Here is a 27,991-nt window from a genome sequence, read left to right on the forward strand (position 1 = left end):
CGCTACCGCTCCGCTGGCTCCAGTCCAGCGGCCGGGCGCCTCCCAGGCCGCGCCGCGGGGCACGGGGTGGCCCAGGCCCCTCGCCGCGCACAGGCCGACGCGGCACGTTCCCTAGTTCCGCCCCGCTCGCCTCGCTGTGATGTGACACCCCGTCGGGCGCGGCCGGTACCGAGCACAGCCCCGACCTCTGACCGCTGTGGCGCATGCGTCCTCCCGCTTTCGGCTTGTGGCCCCACGTGACGGGGGGGAGGGGGACGTCGCTGCGTGTCTCTCTCTTCGGGTCCCCGCCGGCGGCGCAGAGGGGAGGGGGGGCGCGGATCCATCATGGCGTCCATGCAGGTGAGGAGCTAGCGGCGGAGCCGGGGAGGAGGGTCGCCGGGCGGGACCTTGGAGTAGGGAGAGCGGCGTTTCCGGGTGACCGGAGCAGCCCCTGGCGGGTGGGGAGGTTCGGGCAGCTGGGCTGGGGAAGCTGCGGGAGGGGCGGCGGTTGGTGGGGAGGTTCTGGGGTGTCCGTGGATACGGTGGGGGGGGGGGGGAATAGAAAGATACCTCTCCTCGGGCATGGGGGGCACTATAAACACCCCCCCACACACACACACACCACGTGTGTGTGGGGGGGGGGGTGGCAGACACTCCGCCCCTGGGGGAGTGTGTGCGAGTGGGGGGAGTCCTGGTAGAGAGACGCCCCCCCATAGTCTGCGAGAAAGAGGTATGGTGGAGAAGACCTCCCCCTCCCAGCTCCCCTGGAGAGTGTGTGAAGATGGGATGAGGTTCTCCTCCCCCCACCCCCCGGAGTCTGTAGGGAATGGAGGATGTGATAGAGAGAACCCCCTTCCTGTCCCCTAGGTGCATGTAAGCATCATTCGGGGTACTGCAGAGAGACTCCCAATGTCTTCCTAAGGGAGGTTATGAAGATGGGAGAGGGCATGGCAGCCTGAGGTTGGGGTGGGTCTCACAAAAAGACAGCCTTGATATCAGGAGTCGGTGGTGGGTGGGGAGGGGAGTCTTCCCGATAAGAGGGAACGGCAGGATGGCTGACTGGCTGCTTGGGCTTGGCTGCAGTGGGTGTAATCACATGAAATGTCCTGCTGCTGTGACAGGTTTCTACCAGAATTTCTTTTTTCTCTCTACCTTTTGTGGATAAGTTTTTAGATGGTGGTAGTTGAAACAGCTGTGGAGGTTTGATTACTTTCTCTGTGCAACACACTAAATTTGAAGGTAGAAGTGTCCACATTTACAGTGTTAGGACAGGGTTATGAAATGTTCTGAGAAGTGAGACAAGTAATAACAAACATGAACAGTCATGGAATTGAATTATTTCACTCATAACAAAGTGGTGCCTTTTTTCTTAACAAATTTTCACATCTCCTTTATCTCTGAAAAATTAATACTTCTTTTTGCCTTTTCTTTTTCTTTTCTGGAGCAGTGTCCTTTGCCCAATTTCTTATCTTTTCCCTTTTGTTTTTTACTCTTACCTTCTGAGCCAGTGGACTTCAAAGTGAAACAAACCAATTCAATGGCCAAAAAAACCCTGTTACCATGAGTTAATATTGCCTGGTGGTATGTCAAACTCAGACGTCTGAAAACCAGGAAATGCAGTTAGGGCTGCCCATGCAACCTGGCCACCTCCTCACTATTGTACCTAGGCCTCACCACTGCAAGCAGGGAATGCATCTCTCTGAAAACTGCGCTCCATGGTGTACAAACATTTCTGTTTATTACTTCTTCCCCTCTTATAACCTGACTCATCCAGTGCCTGGAGCAAAGTACAACTGTGTTACAATGGAATAGTGTTAGGGTGTTTTGGTGGAGCTGGCAGGGTGCTGTGAGCCCCCAACTCTCTTGTTGCCCCTGCCATAACCTGGTTCCTCTCACGGCAGCCCCAAACCCTTCTCTCCCTATTCCTCCACTCTTTCGCCCCCTTCCTTCTCAAAACCATTCATGTCTAATTTTTCTCCCAAAGACTTTGGTTACATTCAGGCCCCACCTTCCCCCACATTTGTACAATTTGAGAGTTATAGATGGCAGTCTCTTAGCCACATAGCCCCAAAGTCCTTTTATCTTAAGGTGGGACTTGTGATTAATTTATCTTTAATTGTTAATTGAAGGGTGAGCTCCCAACAGTCCAGAGGTCTGTGATTCAACCAGTCATTTGTATCGTTCAATTTAACAGTACAAGGCAGTAGAAGGAAACAGGTTTTTTGTTTGTTTGTTTTTTTTGGGAGAGGGTGGGAGGGGAGGCGCTGCAACATGGGAACCCCTTGGTCAGATTACCCCAAGTTTGGATCATTACTGTTAACCTACACCCTTAAAGACACACCAAAGGCATTCCCATTCACCATTTGGAATGTAGAGTACTTACAAGAATTAGAATTTTACAGCATATAAAATGGCAGGAGTGGAAACCCTCTAGCTCAGGGGTCTCAAACTCAATTTACCTTAGGGCCAGTGCCAGTCCTCAAATCCTCCCAGCGGGCCAATAATGTCACTCATGCTGCCCAGAACCCACCCCCCCACAACTCCTCCCCCCACCTGCCTAAGGCTCTGGGATGGAATTTGGGTGGGGGAGGAGGTCTGGGGTAGGAGATTGGGGTGCAGGCTCTGGGGGAGAGTTTGGGTGCAGAAGGGGTGAGAGGTTGGGCTCTGGGAGGGAGTTTGGAGTGGGAAGGGGGTGGGGGTGCAGGTTCTGGGAGGGAGGGGATCAGGGAGCGGTGGCTTCCCATTGGCTGCAGGGGCGCTTGGGGCAGGGGCAGCATGTGGAGGCACAACCCTCCCCGGAACCCTAGGGAGAGGCCAGAAGACATGTGGAGCAAGCAAGCAGACACTGCTTAGCTCCGCTGTGCTGCTGGGGCCCCGGGCCATTTTAAATCGCCTAGGGTGGCGAGCACCCAGGGGCGGCAGGTGGGGCCAAGGGAGAGACCCGGCTCCAAAACTGCTGGAGCCCCGCAGGCCACATTGGGGACGTTCGCGGGTGGCAGATGGCCCGCGGGCTGTGAGTTTGAGACCCCTGCGCTAGCTGTTCTTCTTATTGGTGCATGCACAGTGTAAAAATAGACACTTTCTTAACTACTGTTCTCAAATTGGGTCCCTCCAAAATTTAGTGAGTGCCATGCACTACCTTGGGTAAAATTTGACAGGTTGAAACCATTTTGACTCATAGCTCAGTAATAGTTTGGTCTCCAGTGCTGGGCAAAAAAAAAAAAACCACCCAGAAACTTTTTCTAAAATGGCTGTTTTTGAGGGGACTGATATCTCTGGAACTCCTGGATCAAATGACTCCAGATTTGGGTCACTGACTCTTGACCCTCCAGAGAGACGCAAAATTTCAAAAAGATCCAACTAAGCATGTTTTTAGAGGACCTAGAAACATTGACTTTTCAGCAAATGTCATGAGGTAACTTTAACTATAGTGGTGCTTCTACACTACCACTCAGACAGCCCACAGAGAAGATGTACCAACTGGAGCAAAACACATATGGCTGTGCTGATACCCAGCTTCAGGATTTATAACTTGGAGTAATATGAATAAGTGAAAAAATAATAATAAAGCTAGGAAATTATGTGAGTGAAATGTATTAGACTCTGGAATGGTCTCCCAAGAAAGTAATGGAAGTCCATTTTTATGAGTTATTTAAAACAAGACTGGATAAAGCACGTGAGAACATACAGTACCAGACAATCCCAATTTATCAGGAAGATGGGCTAATAGATCTTTTGTCTCCTTTTTCTGTAAGAATCTATATTCCAGATTATTTTTGCAGTTTGGTCTTTATTTAACCTTCAGAATACTTTCTGCAGCTTAGTTTTGACTAATTACAAATTATTATGTCCCCAAAAGTTTCTATTAAAAAAAAAAAGTCTGTAGAGAGGTATAAACACTATGTAGAAGAGACTGTTGTGAAGCTTTAAGGAGATACAACCTGGGGCTTGGGAGACCAGGGTTCTGTTCATGTATTTGCCACTGGTCTGTGTTGTGAAATAATCTGCACAAGAGCACACCTGTTTTTCAGTTTGCCTGTCTGTAAAAGGGAGATGACTGCTGCCTTTGTAAAGCACTTTGAGATCCACAGATCCAAAGTGCTATCTAGTATTAATAATAATGTTTTAGCTAGTGTCTGTTTCTTGGAAAATATGGCAGTGGGAAAGTCTAATTTAGTGCTTGTTTTTATATTATAGATGTTAATCTCGAGGGTATCTGTTAAACTTACTGATAGTGTCTGAGGGACCCCTTATTTCCCTAGGCCTTTTGATCAGGGAATCCAGGGAGCTAGTGAAGCATTGTTTTTGTTTCCATCTTACTAATTATGAAGCCTTTTAAAACACATTTTTAGAGCACATTTTTGTAACGTTTTCTTGAAGTTGAGAGATTCTGTTCAGTTATTGAATGAAAAGTCTACAAAATGGAAGAGAAGCTTTTGATTTAGAGTGAATGTTAAACAATTAAGAACAGAAGGGATCTTTAAACTGGCTAAAATACTTTGTGTTTTGTTGATATCTGTTTAACTTTAATGACTAATATATTGGCTAGAGGAAGTCTTTGGTAAATATTGAACAGCCCAGTTACTCCAGTTAAAGTGTGAAAGTTGATAATATAGATTTTGAGGCCTTCAGTACCTGCAGCAAACAAGGGAAGATCAGAATTGTTATTCCTCATTCCTTCTGAGGTACAAAACGAGCAGGAGAAAAACCTTTAAGCAAAACCAAAAACCCTCCCACAAACCTTTCAGGTCCCTTTAATGATGAAGATTCTCTAGAAAGTTTTTTAAAAAAAACCCTTTTTAGGTCATCTTTAAAACTAGACTGGAACAAGTACGTGAGAATAGGTTATGTGACATTTTCCATCTCCAGTGTCTGATTCTAAAAATCATGTTAAGTATTAAATCTAGTTCTCGCTGCAGTAGGTTGTCCACTATTTTTATTTGGGACCTGATTATCAGGGGACTTGTTTAAATTTTAAAATAACTCTGATCCACAAACTTATTGAGGTTTTATTTGGTTATAGTAAGATATCTTGATGTAGTTGCTGTTGTATATAATATAACAATGTATTAGACATTCCTTATTCAAGAAATGATCCTATATTTAATTATACTACATCAGTGGTCCCCAAATTCTGGGGCATGCTGTCCTGTGGGGGTGTGCGGCAGGGCCCAGGTCACCCCTATGTGGGGGTGGTGAGGAAGTGCCACCCAGGTCCACTTGGGCCCCATCCCAGCTCTGATCCCAGCCACAGCTCTGCTCCGCCCCCTGTTGTTTGAAATTATTTGAATTTGAAGTTATTTGAAAGTTATGAATGTCGCATTATATTGGACCGCATTATATTGGACCGCATTATATCGGGGTAGAGGTGTACCTAAAGAGCATATTTATGTACCGAAGTTACTTAGGAGCACAAGTTTTATTGACTTTAAACTGAAAACTCTGGTAGAGAGATTTCAGAGGAACAGCCGTGTTAGTCTGTATTCGCAAAAAGAAAAGGAGTACTTGTGGCACCTTAGAGACTAACCAATTTATTTGAGCATGAGCTTTCGTGAGCTACAGCTCACTTCATCAGATGTTTACCGTGGAAACTGCAGCAGACTTTATATACACACAGAAATCATGAAACAATACCTCCTCCCACCCCACTGTCCTGCTGGTAATAGCTTATCTAAAGTGATCAACAGGTGGGCCATTTCCAGCACAAATCCAGGTTTTCTCACCCTCCACCCCCCCCCCACAAATTCACTCTCCTGCTGGTGACCAGGTGACCAGCAGGAGAGTGAATTTGTGTGGGGGGGGTGGAGGGTGAGAAAACCTGGATTTGTGCTGGAAATGGCCCACCTGTTGATCACTTTAGATAAGCTATTACCAGCAGGACAGTGGGGTGGGAGGAGGTATTGTTTCATGATTTCTGTGTGTATATAAAGTCTGCTGCAGTTTCCACGGTAAACATCTGATGAAGTGAGCTGTAGCTCACGAAAGCTCATGCTCAAATAAATTGGTTAGTCTCTAAGGTGCCACAAGTACTCCTTTTCTTTCTGGTAGAGAGAGAGAGCCTGGTTGAGCCTGGTTTTAGCTTTCTTGAGCTGTGGAAGTTCAAAATAGCATGGTGTGTTTCCTTACCATTTCTGTGTCAGAGTTTGTGGCATTCTTACAGTAGGGATATTAATGAGGCCCTGGACTTGCCTTTTGCAGAATAGATGAGGATTAGGTGTGAAATTTGTTAGATGAAAATTCCCCCACCACTTTTGTGCCTGGGGCTGGCTCAGGCTTTGTCTCCCCCTCCCAGGGCCAGCTCCAGGCACCAGCTAAGGAAGCACGTGCCTGGGGCGGCCCATGTGAAGGGGCGGCATTTCAGTTAATCTTGGGGCAGCGCTTTGGTGGCTCTCTGGCCACCATTTTTTTTCCCTTCTTTTTTTTTGCTTTGGCAGTCTGGGCGGCGGTTTGCTTTGGTTGGTTGTTTGTTTGTTTTTCTTGGGGTGGCAAAAAAGCTCGATCCAGCTCTGCCCCCTCCACCACCACCCCTTGGGGTTGTGTAGTAATTTTTGTTGTCAGAAGGGGTCACGGTACAATGAAGTTTGAGACTCTCTAGTGTAGTTAATCCGCCTCTCAGAGAGGCGGTAGCTAGGTCAACAAAGAATTCTTCCATCAACTTAACTGCATCTGTGGTGAGGGTTAGGTCGACCCAACTACATCACACAGAGCGCAAAATTTTTCACAGCCCTGAGCTAGGTCTATCTAATATTTTAGTGTAGACCAGGCCTAAGATTATAAAATTTGAAGAAAGTAAAAAAAACTAGTGATGTGTAAATGAAAAAGAGTAAATTTAAATTAAGAAAAAACAAAATGAAAATATTAAAAAAAACCCAGGATTTTATTCACCTTGAGACCTAATGTAGTCTAGGTCGAAGTTAAATTCTTTGAAACAGCATGTTTAACCAAGGGGTGAGGGTGGAATTTATAGACAGAAAGCAATAAAGGAGTGGTGGTTGGAGGGGTAGACTATGAAATTAGTAATGTGCAATAATTTAAAATGGATTTTATTGGATTTTTCTGGGGGAGGGGGGTGTGACAAAACATATTACAAGGTCTTTTATATGCAGAGAAGGTGATCTGAAAGCTAAGTCAGATTTTGGGCCTACTAACATTGATGTGATTTCTTTTAAGACACAGAGAGAAAAATCACTGACTGTTCTGCTGTAAATAATAATAATAAAGTGCTGAGATTTTTTAAATGGTTGGTTTGGAGCTACCCAAAAAAGTGGCTTTACTGTTTAATATATTTTCAAGAAAATCTTTGTGCAGGCTGACAATTTGTGGGCCAATTCTCAGATTATTTGGAACAACTGAGTGCTCGACTCAGGCAAAAACGCCTTTATAATCAGAAGTTTATTAGCACTATTTACCTCAGGTACAGATAGAATCTTATAGATAAAATAGGAAATTCATCGGATCTGACTAAAGCAACGTATCACTAAGTTATACCAATAAATAAAAACGAGCAGGATCTTATTAAAGGGGAAAAGGCAAAATACCACATTTATTGTGAATACAGAAAGAATCATAATAAGCAGTTAGTTATAGCTATAACATTCCATTCAATTTCATATTTATTCACACGTTCATTCATACACACACACACAGGTTCTGCAAGGGGGTTGTTATAGGTTTCAGAGTAGCAGCCGTATTAGTCTGTATTCGCAAAAAGAAAAGGAGTACTTGTGGCACCTTAGAGACTAACAAATTCATTTGAGCATAAGCTTTCGTGAGCTACAGCTCACTTCATCCGATGCAGTATGCATCCGATGAAGTGAGCTGTAGCTCACGAAAGCTTATGCTCAAATGAATTTGTTAGTCTCTAAGGTGCCACAAGTACTCCTTTTCTTTTCACTTAGTATAATGACTCAACCACTCCCAGTCTCTATTCAAAGCTAAGTTAATTGTATCCAATTTGCAAATTAATTCCAATTCAGCAGTCTCTCGTTGGAGTCTGTTTTCGAAGTTTTTTTGTTGAATGATACTCACTCTGAGATCAGAAATCGAGTGACCAGAGAGATTGAAGTGTTCTCCGACTGGTTTATGAATGTTATAATTCTTGACATCTGATTTGTGTCCATTTATTCTTTTACGTAGAAACTGTCCAGTTTGGCCAATGTACATGGCAGAGGGGCATTGCTGGCACATGATGGTATACATCACATTGGTAGATGTGCAGGTGAACGATTCTCTGATAGTGTGGCTGATGTGATTAGGCCCTACAACCTATCCTGAAGGACGACCCATCACTCTCACAGATCTTGGGAGACAGGCCAATCCTTGCTTACAGACAGCCCCCCAGCCTGAAGCAAATACTCACCAGCAACCACACAACAGGAGCACTAACCCAGGAACCTATCCTTGCAACAAAGCCTGTTGCCAACCTTGTCCACATTTCTATTCAGGGGACACCATCGTAGTGTGGCTGATGTGATTAGGCCCTATGATGGTGTCCCCTGAATAGAAATGTGGACAAGGTTGGCAACAGGCTTTGTTGCAAGGATAGGTTCCTGGGTTAGTGCTTCTGTTGTGCGGTGTGTGGTTGCTGGTGAGTATTTGCTTCAGGCTGGGGGGCTGTCTGTAAGCAAGGATTGGCCTGTCTCCCAAGATCTGAGAGAGTGATGGGTTGTCCTTCAGGATAGGTTGTAGGGCCTAATCACATCAGCCACACTATCAGAGACTCGTTCAGCTGCACATCTACCAATGTGATATGTGCCAGCAATGCCCCTCTGCCATGTACATTGGTCAAACTGGACAGTCTCTACGTAAAAGAATAGTTGGACACAAATCAGACGTCAAGAATTAGAACATCCAAAAACCAGTTGGAGAACACTTCAATCTCTCTGGTCACTCAATTACAGACCTAAAAGTGGCAATACTTCAACAAAAAAACTTCAAAAACGGACTCCAGTGAGAGACTGCTGAATTGGAATTAATTTGCAAACTGGATATAATTAACTTAGGCTTGAATAGAGACTGGGAGCGGATAGGTCATTACATAAAGTAAAACTATTTCCCCATGTTTATAGTTAATAGCTTAATTTTGACCTAATTGCTTTACATTTGACCTATGCACAAGATTTTAGTTTATATCTCTGGAATATTTGAAGAACGTTATTCTGTTAGGCTCATTAGGGTGAAGAAAAGACTGATGCAGATGCCAAACTTCTTAAAGAACCCATTTTTTCACTTTTAACTCAAACTAATAGATGTTCTTCTAAATTTGCAGAATTCATTCTCTGTTCAGTGCTTTAAACTTGGGAGGACGTGCTGCATTTTTATACACAGGTCTGAATCACGGCTTTAAGTGCAAAATGGTATTCCACCTTAAGTAAGGAGCCATGATTGCTCTTACTATGGAGGTGTCAAAGTCTTTGCTAAGTATCATTATGTTATCTGCTTCTCTTGCTTTAACTTAAGAACTGTTCTGATATATTGTAAATATATTTAACAAGCTGTTTCACTCTCAAATTGGGTTTGTCAGCCATAAGCGGATTCATCTGGCACTAATTAGGCCTTTTATGCGTATACCATAATCCAGTTTGGATTGACAGTTGCCAATAATATATTGTAAATATAATTGGAATTTATATAAACAAGAACATGATTGAGTTTGAGGCTTATGACTTTTCTCTGAATCTAACCAATTATAATAGATTGTTTAATTTTTGTGGCAGGAAGCTAGCTCCCTTTCTTCTTCCTGAGGCACATTTTCTGTACTTCAAGTTTTCAGAAGATAGTTGGCAAAAAGAGCTTATTGTTTTGCTTTTATTAAACAGCAAAATGTACTGTAAATTAATTAGCTTTATTGTAATATATAGTTTATGCAATATTTCAAATCCTATTTATATTCTTTTTAGAAGAGACTACAAAAAGAACTGTTGGCTTTGCAGAATGACCCACCTCCAGGAATGACTTTAAATGAAAAGAGTGTTCAAAATTCAATTACACAGTGAGTGTGTAAATACTTTTCATATTTTCTACATTAGCTCAAATTATAGACAAGTGAAATATTATTTTTTCTAGAGTAATAATTGCTCCTGTTGATCCATGGATATAAAAAAAGTGATATGGTTCACAAGTACACTGTTTAATATGTTCACTAGTAACTGATAAACTGGGTTATAATCTACAGTACGATACATTTCACTGTCTGGGTCAATGATGCTTGCACTTTTTTTTTTATAGAATAAAAAACTTTTTTGTCTGGAATTTTTTAAAAATCAGCCTAAATGTGCCTATGCATTATCTGACAGAACAGAATTAAATTCTGGCAAACCATTCTAGATCAAAAGTATTAGTCTAAAGTAGTTTGACATTATCTACATTTTGCATTAAATCAAGTGGGTATCCCTCTTAGTCAACAATCTCTCATTTGGATTTCCTTTGTCTGTTCGGTGTGCCCAAACAATTTTGAACTCAGGAGAGCAAAATCTGAAGGGATGCTAAGCATTCAGTTTTATCTAAAACTGCAGAGAAGGTGATGAGAGATCAGTCCATGCTTTGACATCAACAGGAATGGGGAAAAGACTATAAGCAAACTATACCTTTCACTTCTAAATACCTCAGTCACTGCCATCAAGGTAGATTTTGACATTAAATCATGATGCGGGGGAGACTGAGGCAGAAGGAAATAAAATATTGTGATTTATTGAAATGTCACATGGTTATTGTATGATCCAGAGAAAGGTCCATGTTCTGTATGGCCCTTGTAGCATGTGGCAATGGGTTAAAAGAATAGAGGAGAGTAAGATATTGAACTACAGCAAGTGTGGATGAGTGGTCTACATGAATATTAAAATAGCTTGAGGGTAAGATGATGGGAACCAAGAGCAAATCTTCAGACTCTTTCAGGAAACTAATTATGGAGAGTGATGGTTTGATCTGAATATTTTTGTGTTTTTTCAGAAATAACGTATAAGCTGGTATATGCTTTTATTTGCCATTGTATCTGTATGTCTGAAAAAAATGTGTACACTAGAAAGGTTTTATTCGCATCAATGTGGGGTGTCCATTACATTAAGCAGCAAAGCCATAAGTGAGATATGTAGATCATCATAAGGGAATGTTGATAAAACTTGGAGGATATCTGACATGTATAATTGAGACAATATAGACATGCAACCCTCTGACACCATTTTTAGTTACTTTTCAAAATAGTTGGACTTTAACTATGCATTTCCTGCCTTTTAGACAGTTTTTCCCTTTAAGTTACTGATTATATATATTTTACAGGTACCTTTTTGGCCTATCAGTTTCTTTTATTATTGCACAACCTTTAAAGAGGAGCTCAGTGATTGAAGTAGATTAGTTTGCAAATCAGTTACTACTTTTGTAGTCTGCTATTGTCTTGCTAACCTTCACATTCTCTTTGTTGCTAAGTTCTATATAGCATCATATGTGACATTTTTGCAGATGTGAGTCAGGGAAAGGAGCATGGCCCTTTTGATTCTGATTTAATATTAGTAAACTGCATGTTATTTGTGACATTTCTATTATTCTTAAATTTCCCTGGCAAAAAAAGTAAAATAAAATGGAAAGGGAGTCTGCTTTCATCTGTGGAAGGGGATAGAAATAATCATCACACAAGTTGTAGACTTGGTAATGAGACTGGGGGGTGGACATATTACCAGTCTTTCAACTTGGGCTTTACTTCTCTTGTGAGTACAAATAGGCATTTTATAGGGAAACACATTTTGTATTTATTTCCTTAGGCATTGCTGCTTGTATAAGCTACAACACTATAACAAAGTTTGAGTATTATAAAATACCAAACTTGTTTCTCACATACGGAGGTTTGGTGTTAATTTCCATTTGTATTTACTTTTGCTTTCATGGTCATTGTGATACCGAAGCATAGTTCAGTAGTGGTGCCATAATAGGTAGTTCATTCCATTATTCTTCTATATTTTATTTTAAATTGCTGGATTATATTACTAAAGATTTCTGTCTGTTTTTTAGGTGGATCGTAGATATGGAAGGTGCTCCAGGTACATTATATGAAGGGGAGAAATTTCAACTTCTATTTAAGTTCAGTAGTCGATATCCCTTTGATTCTCCTCAGGTAATTAGTTTCTCTCTCCCTCCCGCTTACCTGCCATTTTTTTAGATTATAACTGCATGGTATATGCTGAATATGCATTGTCCACACTTCTCGTAATTTTAAGGTTCTGTGTTAGTTACATGGGTTTCAATTGTACACTCAATTGTGCAGTTGCCACCTCTTTTAAACATGTTTCTGCAGTGGAGAAATATGTCCACTTGTTCTCCTAGGAAGAACAGAGTAAATCTGACATTTCTGAGTGTCACTTGAATCCTCTTGGGGATTTTTTCTGACCAATGAAAGAGCAACACAGGGGCAGTGATTCTCTGCTTTTGGAATGTAGAAATAGAGTGGATGATAAACTTCTTTTTTCCTCTATTCTTGCGTCCAAACCCCGGTGCTGCTCCTTAATGTCACTTTCCTTGCAGTTTCTCTGCTGCTCCTGTCGGTACTGCTAGGGAAGTACTGTCGGTAGGACCACAGCTGTGATTGTGGCAGGGGAGCACAAACATAGGTGTTGTGGCATGGTAGGAGAAGCTTGATAATCTGTTGGTACTACATGAGTTAAGGAACAAACTTGGTTCATTTTTTCTTGAATCAGCAGCAGGAGCTGCAGAGGAAGTACACTGTCCTGTTGGAAAGATTGCTATGTTAATCTCTAGTGACATCAAACCAACTAAAGGAGCAATTTCAATGCTGAGCTACATTCACCCTCCACAACCAGAGGGAAGGTTACAAAGTGTGGCTTTCAAGGGGAAGGTGGGTTGGCAGAAAACCCTCTCTCTACCCCCTGAAAAAAGGAGGAAAAGCCTGGAGTGAGAGTACTTTTAGTCTTCATGTCCATTCAGTTTTGACCTCTCAGCTGAAAGTTCTGAGTTTGTGAATTAGTACGAATTGTGGTGATTTCTATGGAGACATATTTATTGCAACTCATTCAAAAAGCCATACGAAAAGCTTAACCACAAAGATATGTTTAGGTACTGTGGTAAAAACTAGAATGCTGACTTTTCAGTCTTAGGTTTTAAGGAACAAACTGGCACCCGCACATCTGCACCCATCAGGTTTGCAGTGAAGTACTCATAGGTGATCCACAAGAGGGTAGCCACTTTCATTTGGTTCCAAGTAGGTCCTCTTTGTACTCATTACCCAAAGTGTGTGTGTGGCTGTGTGCAACTTATTGTAAAACAGTAAACAGACCAATACATGTACACTGGTTAGTACAGAAAACAATTAAGTATTTAAGTAAGGGATGCTTGACTGTTGAAGATAGCCAGAACTCCCTTAATAAAAATTCTGCCATATAATAAGTGCGTCTTGTATAATTTAACACCTTGATTCAAAAAAAAGTGCATATATAGAGTAAAATAACAGTTTAAACTTCTGTCACTTAAGCACTAAGTTGTTTTCTGTCTCAAATGTATGTTATCTCATAGTGTGCATGCATTTGCTTACTGAGTTGTGCATAGGTTTTATTTTTTGAATGGAGAGACATTAGTTTGAAAAAGAAATATATTGCTGGATGTCTGAAAAAATAAAACCTTCAGTATTTTAGGAATACCAGTAATAGCAGTATAAAAGTGCAAAGTGAAGTGAGGAGGGTGGTCTTGTGGTTAAGGCACTGAGCTGGAACTCAGAAGATCTGACTTTATTTCCTGTAACAGGGAGGTCCTAGGTGACATTGCGCAGGTTGTTTAATTTTTCTGTATCAGTTCCCCATCTATAAACTGGTGATGAGGATGCTTCCCTACCTTATGGGATGTTGTGAGAATGTATCCATAAAATATTTGGGAAGCTCTCACACAGTAGGCCATAAAAATATATAGATAAAAGGGAGTTATTACATCATCTGGTGATGGGTGAATACTGTGGGAAGTTGTTGATGGTTGGGTGAGGGGATTGGATGAAGAGTTGAGTAATGCTGGCTGCTGAGGGTGCTTCTTTCCCTCCACTTCCCTTGTCCCGTCTTTGAATTCTGGGTCAATTTTATATTTGATTAGTGATAGAAGGTTGACTTACGGGCAGTAGTTGCCACGATCACTCTTCTTTCCTTGTTTTGACCATGGCAATGTGACTCTAATTTGATTCCTGTCTATTTCTGAACACTTTTTTTCTTGTGTTATTTTGTCCACCTCAAAATCATCCTTCAGATAGAGTATAATCTAAAATTATATATTTCATATGTGGCAGCATTCTGTGGTTTTATAAATCACAACTTTTTGTTAGTCTGTAGCATTAATTACCAAGGTTTTTTTTTCTGCTGGGAAAATCAGTTTCCCAGAACTTACATTTCTATTGTATTTGTTGTTAGGAGACTTACTCATTTATGAATCTCGTGGTATTTCCAGTTGAATAATGTTGTAGATTATGGAACCACTGAAACACAGTGTGGTGGGTAGCCAGTCCATAGTCCTTTCTCTATAGAAGAATAAGATGAGGCTTTAAGACTGAAAAAATTTTCATGAAAGCTTTGTGATGTCTTTATATCGCTATAATTTAGAGAAGCTGTCTTTGCACGTTTCTGTGCTGCACTGCTCTTTATAAGTAGTGATTACATTTAACCTTTCAGTTCTTCACACTAGTTCTTTCTGTCATAAGTACAAGTCATTTTGGACCAGATTCTGCCATCCTTATGTTAATTAGTACCTTACTCAGCAAAAAGTCTTGCTGAAATCAATGGAACTACAAACAGAGTAAGATACTTCTCAGGGTAAGAACAGATGGCACAATCTGGCTTTTGAATATAAGGCATTACTGTTTCCAGAAGACACAAGCACGTCTGTTTCTCATTTAAATGTTAACAAATGCTAACCGTATTTTATTCTTTTTTAGGTCATGTTTACTGGTGACAATATTCCTGTTCATCCTCATGTTTATAGCAATGGTCATATCTGTTTATCCATTCTAACAGAAGACTGGTCCCCAGCTCTCTCAGTGCAATCAGTTTGTCTTAGCATTATTAGCATGCTTTCCAGCTGCAAAGAAAAGGTATGTTTGTTTTTTTTTATAATGCACTCAGAGTAAAATAAATGAAAGCTGCAAGTTTTCTACTTTTTCCAAAGTCTATATTTCTCACACTTGAATAATATTACCTTTTTTCTAATATGCAAACAAGTATACCATAACTTAAAACACTGAAATGTTTTGAGTAGTGCAGATGTTGACTTGTTATAAAGATTTTGTAGGAGGATACAATTTTCTATTTGTAAAGAACCAAATTAATTGAAGTAGGATACATTAATAGGTTATTTTTTCTCATCCTTCATTTTTCCAGTTTGTTTTCTTAGCACAGAAGAGCCCACACAGCTGACAGTAAATTTTTGTCTCTAAAGTAAGCAGATATGGCACATGGAGCAGATCCACTGAGGCTCAATTTTTTTACATAAAAATTTTTCAGAGTAAGATCACACTTCAAATTGGAGTTAGATTTGTTTTACAGCAGTCAGTTCTGGAATGATGCTGTTTTGCCAGATGTTTATTCTCAACACATCACAATTTCAGTTCTGATTATTTGCAGGAAAATATATATTATTGGGGTACAAAACAATGCTTATAACTATTTATTATTTCTGTGACTCTTCCCTTTTCACTGTGACCACCCCGTGACTTTTTTCAGAGAAGTGCACTACTCATTAGGCTATTGGTAGGCTGCAGATCTTCGTGAGTGAAGGTGTAACCCAAGTCCATCTGGTCAATCTCACCAAGCTATGAGAAACTTCATATAGACTGGGATTCAAAACTATACTTGTGACACATTGAAGCCAAACTTCAGAAGTATTTTAGTTTGATAGTGGTTTTAGTTACATTTGCTTTTGCAAATAAGAGTGAATAATTAGTTTTCTTTGTCCAAACGTTCTGAAAAATTTGCAAACTTTTTTGCTCTGTCTGGGTATCTCTGCTTAAAGTTCTTGCTAAAAGGGTGCTAAAGTGACTTTCCTGATCAGTGTAGACAGGGCTTAGTCCTACTTTTAACACATTTTACAAAATGTATGGCATTTATTTTTTGAATGTAAAAGTTTATTTAAATAGATAATATACTGTAAGTGATATATTGATTATTTGATTATTTTTAGGTTTTTTTTCTATTGCAGAGGCGACCTCCAGATAATTCATTTTATGTAAGAACATGTAACAAAAATCCAAAGAAAACAAAATGGTGGTATCATGGTAAGTATGTAATTTGGAGTAGGCATTTCAGAGGACTGCTAGGCTGAGTGCAAAAGAGTAACAATACAAAGTAGGATTTTAAGTAATTTTAAACACTTAAGCTTAGCGAATTTGGAACATAAAAACTTTTCCCGGGACACCAAATAAAAGATTTTTGTAAAAGAATAAATTATATTTTAGTAGCAAAACTGAGTTAGGGTTTTAAATATGCAAACTTAAATGGATATTTGTAGACCAGATCAGGATGTAAAACAGAAGTTTAAGAGTGGAGAAAATCAGTCAGAATAATTGGTTGATTCTACTCGCATTGTGAATTTTTATGAGCAACAGATTTTGGAAATTGCTGATACAAATAAAAAGAAGCTGAAAGTAAGAGACATGAAAAAGAAAAGATGTATGATGATTAGTGCTTCTAAAGTTGTTTGGGAACAAATTGAGTAAAGATCTTAGCTATAGCAATTCTAGATGAATACTAAAGAGGTTAGCAAAACCAGAATGCTTTTCTATGTAATTTGAATGTAATTATTTTAATATGATAACCCTGATCTATTAAATATAATCATGTGTTGGTAAAGTACATTTAATACAATGTTCTCTGAAATAAGTATATATGGGATATTTTAATTGAAGAATAAATATCTTGGATGATTGTCATTACTTGGCATTGGAAGACTTGCTGCAACTCACCCCAAAAAAGTGCACCCTGGAGCTGTTTTCCCCTGATTTTCAGAATTAGAGTTCCTAAGGGTATGTCTACACTACGGAATAAGGTCGAATTTATAGAAGTCGGTTTTTTAGAAATTGGTTTTATATATTCGAGTGTGTGTGTCCCCACAGAAAATGCTCTAAGTGCATTAACTCGGCGGAGTGCTTCCACAGTACCGAGGCTAGAGTCGACTTCCGGAGCGTTGCACTTTGGATAGCTATCCCACAGTTCCCGCAGTCTCCGCTGCCCATTGGAATTCTGGGTTGAGATCCCAATGCCTGATGGTGCTAAAACATTGTCGCGGGTGGTTCTGGGTACATATCGTCAGGCCCCCCTTCCCTCCCTCCCTCCCTCCCTCCGTGAAAGCAAGGGCAGACAATCGTTTCGCGCCTTTTTTCCTGAATTACCTGTGCAGATGCCATACCACGGCAAGCATGGAGCCTGCTCAGGTAACCGTCACCGTATGTCTCCTGGGTGCTGGCAGACGCGGTACGGCATTGCTACACAGTAGCAGTGACCCATTGCCTTCTGGCAGCAGACGGTGCAATACGACTGGTAGCCGTCCTCGTCGTGTCCGAGGTGCTCCTGGCCACGTCGGCTGGGAGCGCCTGGGCAGACATGGGCGCAGGGACTAAATTTGGAGTGACTTGACCAGGTCATTCTCTTTAGTCCTGCAGTCAGTCCTATTGAACCGTCTTATGGTGAGCAGGCAGGCGATACGGATTGCTAGCAGTCGTACTGTACCATCTTCTGCTGGGCAGGCAAGAGATGAGGATGGCTAGCAGTCGTACTGTACCATCTTCTGCCGGGCAGCCATGAGATGTGGATGGCATGCAGTCCTTCTGCACCGTCTGCTGCCAGCCAGAGATGTAAAAGATAGATGGAGTGGATCAAAACAAGAAATAGACCAGATTTGTTTTGTACTCATTTGCTTCCCCCCCTCCCCTGTCTAGGGGACTCATTCCTCTAGGTCACACTGCAGTCACTCACAGAGAAGGTGCAGCGAGGTAAATCTAGCCATTTATCAATCAGAGGCCAGGCTAACCTCCTTGTTCCAATAAGAACAATAACTTAGGTGCACCATTTCTTATTGGAACCCTCCGTGAAGTCCTGCCTGAAATACTCCTTGATGTAAAGCCACCCCCTTTGTTGATTTTAGCTCCCTGAAGCCAACCCTGTAAGCCGTGTCCTCAGTTGCCCCTCCCTGCGTCAGAGCAACGGCAAACAATCGTGCATCTGAGTTGAGAGTGCTGTCCAGAGTGGTCACAACGGAGCACTCTGGGATAGCTCCCGGAGGCCAATACCGTCAAATTGTGTCCACAGTACCCCAAATCCAAGCCAGCAAGGCCGATTTAAACGCTAATCCACTTGTCAGGGGTGGAGTAAGGAAATCGATTTTAAGAGCCCTTTAAGTTGAAATAAAGGGCTTCATCGTGTGGACGGGTGCAGGTTTACATCGATTTAATGCTGCTAAATTCGACCTAAAGTCCTAGTGTAGACCAGGGCTAAGATTCTTCAGTGTAAATACTCTTTTCTAGTAGAATTTGACATAGGGTATTACTCTGTTTCCAATGAGAATTGAACAGTATCAGCTGCACTGATATATATTTTGTAACTTTAATCTGTTTATCGTTTGCATGTACATTATCTTATTTTCAGTTTAAAAATTGAGCCCAGAGTTAAAGAATAGAAATCCTGTCATCCACAAGACAAATGTGATGTTTCAGGAACATTTCAAAAATCACATCCCCTTTCTTCTCTTGTAACATGTTTTTTCTGTTGCTCTGGTTAATTCTGGAGAAATATATAATATTTTTCTTGAGGATGTGAGCACTGAAGAATTATCCCTGAAACTAGATGGGCATACAATACCAAAAATGCAAAGTTTCAAGTGTGTGGGCTCCAGAATCTGGGGAAATGAAGGATAAAATTAGAGCTAAGATAATAAATGCCTGGCTCAAATGGAGCGCTATAAGTGGTGTAATATGTTACAGGATGAAACCAGTAAGATTGAAAGGGAAAGTCTATAAAACTTCTAGTTTTAATGTATGGCCCTGAGTGTTGGGCAACAAAGAAACATGAGTAAACAATCTGTTCCACAGAAATGTCAAGGTTGAGAGATGAGTGGCGTAACCAAGAACACGTGAGGAATGTGTGTGTTAAGAGAAGTACTCAAAGGTAACGCCCATAAACAAAAAAATGAGGGAGTGCAGGCTCATGTGGCTTTGTCATGTAAAAAGCAATTCTGACAACTATGTAAAAAGCAATTCTGACAACTATGTGGGTAAGGAACAGAACAAGACTGAAGGAAAAAGATGACAGGCCAACCCAGGAAGAAGTGGAGGGATATCATAAAGGAAGATGTTAAGGTATGATGTGAAATAAAATATGGCATTGAACAGAGCACAGAGCGAGAGGATTTGATGGAATTGACACAAGGAAGATTTTTTTCTTAATTACCTTATTTCCTCTTGGTAGTCATCTTCCAAGAAGACTAGTTAATAGTTTTCATTTTGTGATGAGATCTGCTCTAATTTTAATCTTAATTTGTGTCAGAGAAGATGAGACTCTTCTTTAGGATTTAGGGCTGAAGTCTCTGCTGAGTAGCAATCTCTAGGTGCTACTCCAGTTTTCCTACAAGTGAAAAATTGGATTTGAGAGTGAAAATCTAGCTATAAAAATAAACATGATTATCTGATTCTGAAAGTTGATCACTAGCGGTTGTATAGTGGTTAAACTTCTATTTCCATTCAACTAGTCATCAAATAGATTCATAGATACTAAGGTCAGAAGGGACCATTATGATCATCTGATCTGACCTCCTGCACAACGCAGGCCACATAATCTCACCCACCCACTCCTGCGAAAAACCTCTCACCTATGTCTGAGCTATTGAAGTCCTCAAGTCGTGGTTTAAAGACTTCAAGGAGCAGAGAATCCTCCAGCAAGTGACCCGTGCCCCATGCTACAGAGGAGGGCGAAAAACCTCCAGGGCCTCTTCCAATCTGCCCTGGAGGAAAATTCCTTCCCGACCCCAAATAGGGTGATCAGCTAAACCCTGAGCATATGGGCAAGATTCACCTGCCAGATAAATGGTTCTTTACACAGTGGAAAATTCTCCAGCCATTCTTTTCTGCTTGAAAGGCAGAAAAATCGAGTAATTGCAGAACAAAACTGGGTAACAGTAGATAAAAATAGAGAGAGATCAACTCAAACTTGGGAAGGTTACAGTCAGGAAAGGACAAGTCTGTTTAAAAAATGGCTCATGCTGCTGAAATTGGAAAGTTTTCACATATATAACACCTAAATCAATTTTAACTTCCTTTCCTAGTTGCTAATTATCAAAGATGTGATGGTCTTCTCTTTGCTCAGTTCTTTAAAAGTAAGTGTCAATTCTGAAGCAATACTGGACTATTAAATTTTAAATTTGTCTCGGAGCTTGTCTATCTGGTGAGTTACTGCATAGCAAGCCAGAATGTGAATTTACAGAACACTAGCTTGCTGCGAACTATCTGGCAATGTGAAACCTGCTACTGACTACTAAATGTACCGTAGTGTGCTTTGAGGTGTTCAGGTTTCAAGAGAACCTATTACTTTTGGGGAAGTCTGTGCCACTGGGCATGTGCAGAATTAATGTCCCCCGCAGATTTCTTTGCTTCCTCGCAGAAAAAGATGGGGAAGCAAAGGGAAGCCTCAAGAGCAGTCACGCGCCCCTCCTCAGCAGCGTGAGTGTGTCATTTCAGGCCCCCGGAGCAGCCCTCAGAGAGGTAAATCACCACAGGAGGGAAGTGAGGCTGGGGATATCCCAGCTGCTGGCTCCTACCCTGCGCTGGGGTCAGCTGTTAGTCCTGGCTGGGCTGGGGGCAGAGGAAGATAGGACTTCTTCTTCCCCTGCAAGGAGCAGACTGGGCTGAGTCAGACCCACCCCCTGAAACCTCCCTGGCTGCAGGAAGTTACCCTACCCCCACCCCCCCGCTTCCTGCCCCCATTTTCAGCCACAGGAGGAGGGGTCACTGTTCAGGGAGGAGCTCCCCTGTCCACCAAATCCCTGTGTCTGGACACCCCCTCACACCCAGACTCCCCTCCCCCGGCACTGGACTCAACCCCCACCAATCTCCACTACCGCTTGCATCCAGAGCTCTGCTGAGCCCCTGCCCTGCACCCAGACCACCCCCTATTGAGCTCACCCCAACAAGCCCCACTACCCAGATGATCCCACTGCATCCCAACCCCACTGAGCCCCAACCAGCTGCACCCAGACCTCCACTCCCCCCAGCACCCAGACATCCCTGCTGAGCCCCCTCACATGCAGACCTCCCCCGAGCCCCACACCCAAACACCCCTCTGCTGAGCCCCAACCACCTTCACTTGGACCCCCTGCAGACTCCCATTCCCCCTGCACTCAGAACACCCCAACAAGCCCCTGTACGTCCACATCCCCCCCCCCCCCAGACCCCTCACTGACTTGCCCAGACCCAGATTGCCTCCACACACACAACTCTCTCACCCCACACCTGGATCCCCCCACACACACTAAGCCCCTCCACACTTGGATCCTGCCAGGCTAAGCCTGCTTGCCCCACAGCTGGGCAAGTGTGAGACTCTGTCCCTCCCATTTACTATCTTGGTGCACCAGTCATGGAGGGGCAGGGCCCTGGGATGTTTCTGTGGCAGACCAAGCCCTTGCCTGTGTCAGGGTCAGGTGCAGCCTCACCGCTGAGTCCGTGTCCCTCGGTGGGAGGTGAGGGGCGGCAGGGTGATCTCCCATTGCTGTGCAGCCAGTGGCCTTTGCTCCCCACTACTATGCTGGAGCCTCCACATTTATTTATTGATGAATAAAATATGCAGATTTTTGCAGAATTTTAGAATATAGTGTTCAGAAATTTTATTTTTTTGGCACAGAATGTTTAATGTTTTGGTCCAGAATTCCCTCAGGAGTATCCTATATTGCCCTTACTATCCTCTCTTCTTAATTGCACGTACTGTAGTTAAAAATCCTCTGCTGCTGCTATATGACAATGGCACTAGCAGGGGGAGTTAAAAGGAGATTGTTTAAAATCTAATTCCTTTGATTGAAGATGTGCTGAATTGTGGGAAGTTGGGAAGCTTAGCTTGAGAGCTGATCTTCCTGCTTCTGCAGAAGAGCTGTCCTCAGCCTTATATACTCTTAAGAAGTTGTTGTGATCTGCCCTTTTCAAAGGAAGAGGAAGCAGTCAGTCCCATTTTTCCATCTCCCTATTTCAGGGGAACGAAACATTTTCCCCTTCTCCAAGAAGTAGTTGGTATTCCGATCATAGCCACGCAAGTTGGAATAACGCTTAAGTGGGAGCCTTTATAGTGACACAGGCATATGGTTGTTCTCAGATCTGCCTTCACCCCCATCTGATTGTAGCTCTTTGGGGATTTTGTCTCAGATTCCAAAAAAACAGTGTCACTTAAGGTGTTTGATGTGTGTTCATGAGCCTCGCCTACCTAGGCAGGACATAGATTCCTGTGGAAGCTGGATGGTGTTTGTCCCCAAACAGTGTTGTTGATTGCTGCTGCTTTTCCTGGGAAGTGCTTTTCCTGACACCCTTACAGGACTATCTGTAGATGGTTCAGATACTCGCTCTTTACCTCCAATGCATCCTGTCCAACTTGTAAACGAAGAGTTTTAGTTCTTCACCCTCCTTCTGGTGCTATGAAATCTTCTTTTCATGTACTGTTACCAAGGACAGAGTATCTTGCCATCAGGATGGAGTGGGGAGTATATTTAATTTAAAATATAAACATTTTTTTAAGTTTAGTGTGTACAGAAATATTGATAAGGTCAATACTCATTTTTTTATTTAGGCTTAAACAGTTTCTTGTAGCCTTTATTATGTACATTTTAAGACAATACTATTCTCACCTCAGAATTAGATATACATGCAAAAACCGATAAGGCAAGAAAAGTAAATGGCCAGATTACCTCTCCTGAGGACAGAGACTCTTTTCAGATCTCTGGTATGTTTTCCCCCTGTCTTCTCCACTCTCTTGTTGTTAATCACTTATCTTGTATCCTTTGTTTGATAACGTTGTGCAGACTCTGTTTACCAAGTTACCTCATCTGTGTACCTATATAATTAAAATATTCTCATGCATAAATCACAATAACTAACCTGAACTAATACATTTTTGCATTATCCTGCTAAAATTTACTTTTATCTGTCTACTTCTATCTAATCTCTGCTGTCACCACCTCTGGCTCTATCCAGTTCTTACCTTACAATAGCAGTTATCCTTCTTACTGATCTATTTTTATGGCCTTGAGCTTTTACTTGTTAGCTTGTCTTGTTGCAGGGGCCACACCTGGAGCCCTCTTGTCATTCTGTTTCATCTTGCTATTTACATAGACCAAAAGTTTCACAAATAAGACACAGAACCCAAGTGTCACAGTTTACACAACCTTGAAGCAGTTTCAGCTGAGTTCTGAAATGCTGCATCAGTAGAAACGCATTCAAAAAGCCAAAATTCCTTTATATATTCTTATTCTTATAATACTACATTTATAACATTCATTTCTCTAACATTATTTGACATATATATTTGAGTAAGACATTTCATTACACAGTTCTCTAAAAAATGGTGAACAACTCCACTGTAAGATGAGATTTGGAAGAGATTTTAAAAGGCAGAAATAGCTGCAGTAGCATTGGGAACTATGGGAGGGGAAAAAAAGCCTGACAAAACTGGCATTTCCCTTAGAGTACGAATGGGTCGTTTCCCCCCCCCCCCCCCCCCCGTGTGTGTGTGCTTTAGAGTATGTCTACACTGCAGTAAAACATCAGTGGCTGGCCCATGTCAGTTCACTTGGCTTGGAGGACTATAACACTGCAATGTAGGCATTTGGGCTCAAGCTGGAGTTTGGGCTCTGGGACCATCCCATCTTGCTGGATCCCAAAGCCCACAGGCTGAGCCCAAGTCAGGTGACACAGGCCAGCCACAGCTGTTTTATTGACATGTAGACATATCCTCTGAGACGGATCCAAGCTTAATTTATTCAACTGTCTTTAACTTAGACCATTTTTGTGGACATATTGAAAGTCTTCCAATGACTTTTGGAATATTCGGAAACAAGAAACACATCTGAAAGTTAGTGTGTTGCCATTAATATTGTGTTTTACTAGGGAATTGTGTGGGAGCAATTACATAGAATTTTTTTCCATCAATTCAATGTATGTGAAAGACTTTAGGTTTACAATGTCAACTTTATTACACCAACTACAGTTTTTGTGGTGGTTCCTAAGACACTCATTTGTGGCAGGGAATAGCAATCTTCTCCCCTTCTGTTGAAGTGGCAAAGAGTCCTGTGGCACCTTATAGACTAACAGACGTATTGGAGCATAAGCTTTTGTGGGTGAATACCGACTTCGTCGGATGCATGCTTCTATTGAAGTTTATGCTTACCACCTTCTCATACAATTGTACGTAACTTTGTAATATATCTTGCCTATATTGGTCAGGAAGCCACTTCTTGAGTAATCCAGCTTGTCAAATAACTTTTTTCAAATAAATGGTGAAAAATCTTGTGTAGTTTGAACTCAGTTGTAGGTGACAGTATGGTTTGCTCAAAATGTGGCCTCCCTAGTATTTTTTCTTCTGTTTGCAAAGTCTGTGTATTTCTTTAATCTCTCAAGAGCATTTCTTAGTCATCAAAAGCTCAAAGCATCAAAACTAAGATGCGTAGTGTGTACAGTGAAGGGGCAAAATGCTGAGAAGAAACAGATTTTTAATTTCAGGTTTACAATGGATTGTCTGGATCATTAAATATTGAATACAAAATATTTAATGTGAAAAATAACGGTCTTTTGTAATGAGATTAGTATATACCAACATTAATCAATCATAATTTTGATAAACACATTTTTCCTAAAGTCACTATGTATCACTGGGCAAAGTTTCATAGTTTTTTATCTTGCTTTGTAATCTGAATTCAATTTCCTTAAAACAGCAGTGTTAGACATTTGTTGTACTTTCACCTATGTGGTAACATATATGCTAGGAGTTGCTTCTGAATCTGTACCTCTCAGAAAATTGGGATTTGAATGTATATTTGTTTTCCATAAATCTTTTTTTGTTTTAAAGATGACACCTGTTGATGTCACCACTTTGTGATCCTCCAAGCAGAAGATTGTCCTACTGAGAAAATGAGCACTTTGATCATTCAGTCTTTGAACTTTAACCTTTGACTGGAAGTGACCTATAGACAATGAAGACTACTTCCTTTGACTGCATTCTTACTAGTGTGCATTCTGGGCGCATGTTGATCGCTGGTTCAGTCCATGCAACTTGACATGCTTTTATTAGTCATACAGTATTAATGCAGGTGTCTGGAAATGTCAGAAAAATTCCATTTATTTTTATTTTTAAGCTTTTGGCAGAAATCCAGGTCTTCATGTATTGTGCAATAACAGTTGAACTCCTTGGCAGTTTTATGGCATCCATTGCCGGCAATGGATGTTATACCAAGAAAAGTTTTGATCCTGCTGCAAAATAAATTGATTGGATGGTAGGGCTTATGGAAAGTTTCAGATATTTTGGGATTATAAGCAAGGGATCCAACATTACTTTGAAACCATCCCATTCTTTTATATTTGGATTCTGTGCCATGTGATCGCAAAACTAGCAGCATAATTAACATGCTTCGCTAAAGGACTGTAATAAGATCATATTTATTAAATTGTTTATCTGCTGTCAAATTGTTTTGACATGGAAGGTTTTCAAGTGACATTGGGAGAGAGGTACAATGTTATCCCTATGGTGAAATAAAAATACCTTTTTTGTATGGTAGTTACTCATATCTCTAAAGCAAAGATATGAGTAATAATTGGGTATGAGTGGCTTAATCAAGACTTACTTTTGGAGATACAAGAAAATGGCAGTGATATAATTAAATTTGCTGCAGTCCACAATTGGGCCTGTAATTTGTACATTAGAACTTTTTTCCATGTAGATTGCACACTGTTACTTCCTGCTAGCCATCAGCATGAGCCCTACCGCCTACACAATATTTCATTTATTTATGTGTTTGAAAACAATCCATATAACATTTTTGTTTGTTGCTGTTTTTGTTGTTGTATGTCATGTTTGAATGTTACAAAACAATATTTTGATTGAAAAGCTTTGTCAGAATATATTTTCTTGTAAATTATTTCTTTACCTTGTAAGCATCATCTTGTCTTTAATCCTGTACTATAAAGAAAGAAATACATTTTTGACAGAGGCTTAATGTTTTGACACAAAAGTGTGGACCTTTTTATTTAAGTTTAGACAAAAGTATATTTTCTTAACTTGCTTGTCCCACAGGCATAACAATTTTTTTCCAGCTTTTTCTTCACAAAACTTTAATTACAGCTAGATTAACTTTTTTCTACAGAGAAATAATTGTTGAAAAATAGGTAATTGTTCTCACCACTGTGTAATTTTATGATACTACAACTAGGATGTCTTTTTAGAAAACACTGATGTCTTTTATAAACTTACTACCTTTACATATATGCAACATTTCTATAACAATGCTGTTTTTACTGTTGCCTTATTGTTGACTCCTTAAAAAAAAATGTAGTCAATAAACAAATGTCTAAATCAAATAACCATTTACTTTATTTTTAAAATAAGAACCAGAAACAGCTAAACTTAAAAAAACAAAATAGAACTAAAAAATTGGCCAAAAATATTCAAATATTTTTTTACTGCTGTATAATCGACAAATTGTATAGCCTTGTACATACTTCTGTATGTTATCTAATGTTTAAAATATAAATTTTAAAAAGTGTAAATGGTGAACTCAGGGTGGGTAGAAATCAAATGGATCAGCTTTGTACAGCCATTGAATTATGGATATTATCAGTAAAGTAGGGCTACTCTACTATCTTTTCTATTATATTAGAAACCCTTTTTGGCCTTTAAAACTCAACAGTAAAAAGTAGTTGTGAATATAAATTTGGTGTACATATACTTTCACAATAAACACTTTTTTTTAAAGGGGGGAAAATCTGTCAGTTTCTGTTAAGAGCCAAAAATCACTTTCAGAATTGAAACAGTTGTGCTCCTAATTATAACTAACCTGTATTTAGCATGAATTTGCAGATGTAAGTTAATCATAACGATCCAGTTATTAGTATCTGCAAACTGTTACTATGCATGAGCAGTAACTTTTTATGAATATTTAATCTATTTCTTATTAACTTACTTGCTCTGTATTACTGATTGACTTGATGTATCTTGCAAAATTCCATGTATTTCTCTTCCTACAGCTGGTTCACATAATGGATCATGTCAAATATTCACTTGCTAATCCACAGTAAAGAAATGGTACTGTGACACAACTTAATGCCTCTGAAAGAATTATTACAGTGCATCATGTCAAAGATTGATGTAATTGTTTTCATACTGTGGATTGTGATAATACAATATAATGGTTTGAAGAAGCTTTATAATGCACTGCATCTTATCAAAGATACATGCTGTAGTGTTTAGCATTATACTTTGATTCACCTATCAGCACCATTGTATGGATTAACATAGAGATGAATAAGTAAATAATCAAATAGCTGGCCTCATTTATGCTGCTGTTTTAAAACAAGAAAATATGAAAACCGTGTTAAAGTAACATGGATATTCTTATTTAAAACCAAAAAAGCAAGGTATATTAGAAGAGAAAGCATAACAAGTTAACTGTCGTGGATTCTGAGTGCTGTTGCTGTTTGATAAATAAAATTCACCCTGTAGAGAGGACCAGCACAAAGCCTGTGCACCACTTATGTTCTGAAAATAGTGAAATTACTCTGATAGTGCTGTGCTGTCTCAAAATAGAGTTTACATTAGGTGTAAGTGGTGTTGGCCCTCCCCATGGGTGAATTTTGCCCTGTGTGTTGAACTCTTGTCTGTCAGTGGGAGTTCCTCATATGAAGTGGCAACAGAATTTGCTCCAAACTACCTTGCTTTGCTTTTATATCAATATTCAGATTGTTTATACATTTGTTTTCTGTTTGGTGTGTTTATACCATAACACAATAAATACTTATTTTTAAAATAGA

General features: G+C 40.5%; 1 protein-coding gene across 2 annotated transcripts; it reads left to right on the top strand.

Moving 5' to 3' along the window:
* Nucleotides 1-79: 79 nt before the first annotated feature.
* UBE2W (ubiquitin conjugating enzyme E2 W) lies at nt 80-27,991 on the top strand. 2 transcript variants are annotated; one of them, XM_048840971.2, is made up of 6 exons: nt 80-339; nt 9,879-9,970; nt 11,980-12,082; nt 14,891-15,046; nt 16,132-16,225; nt 25,038-27,991. In XM_048840971.2, exons 1-6 carry the CDS (start codon nt 325-327, stop codon nt 25,049-25,051), a joined length of 474 nt encoding a protein of 157 aa, XP_048696928.1. In that variant the 5' UTR covers nt 80-324; the 3' UTR covers nt 25,052-27,991. The 2 variants fall into 2 exon arrangements, with proteins under 2 accessions (XP_048696928.1, XP_048696929.1); XM_048840972.2 differs by having other exon boundaries at nt 231-339; nt 16,150-16,225.

This window comes from Caretta caretta, chromosome 2 (genome assembly GCF_965140235.1).
Source record: "Caretta caretta isolate rCarCar2 chromosome 2, rCarCar1.hap1, whole genome shotgun sequence".
NCBI lineage: Eukaryota > Metazoa > Chordata > Testudines > Cheloniidae > Caretta > Caretta caretta.

Excerpts from the sequence above, each read along its gene's own strand:
- UBE2W (XM_048840971.2), top strand. Across the intron at positions 9,971-11,979 it reads GTTCAAAATTCAATTACACA|GTGGATCGTAGATATGGAAG; the intron begins GTGAGTGTGTAA and ends TCTGTTTTTTAG. Across the intron at positions 15,047-16,131 it reads TTTCCAGCTGCAAAGAAAAG|GTTTTTTTTCTATTGCAGAG; the intron begins GTATGTTTGTTT and ends GATTATTTTTAG.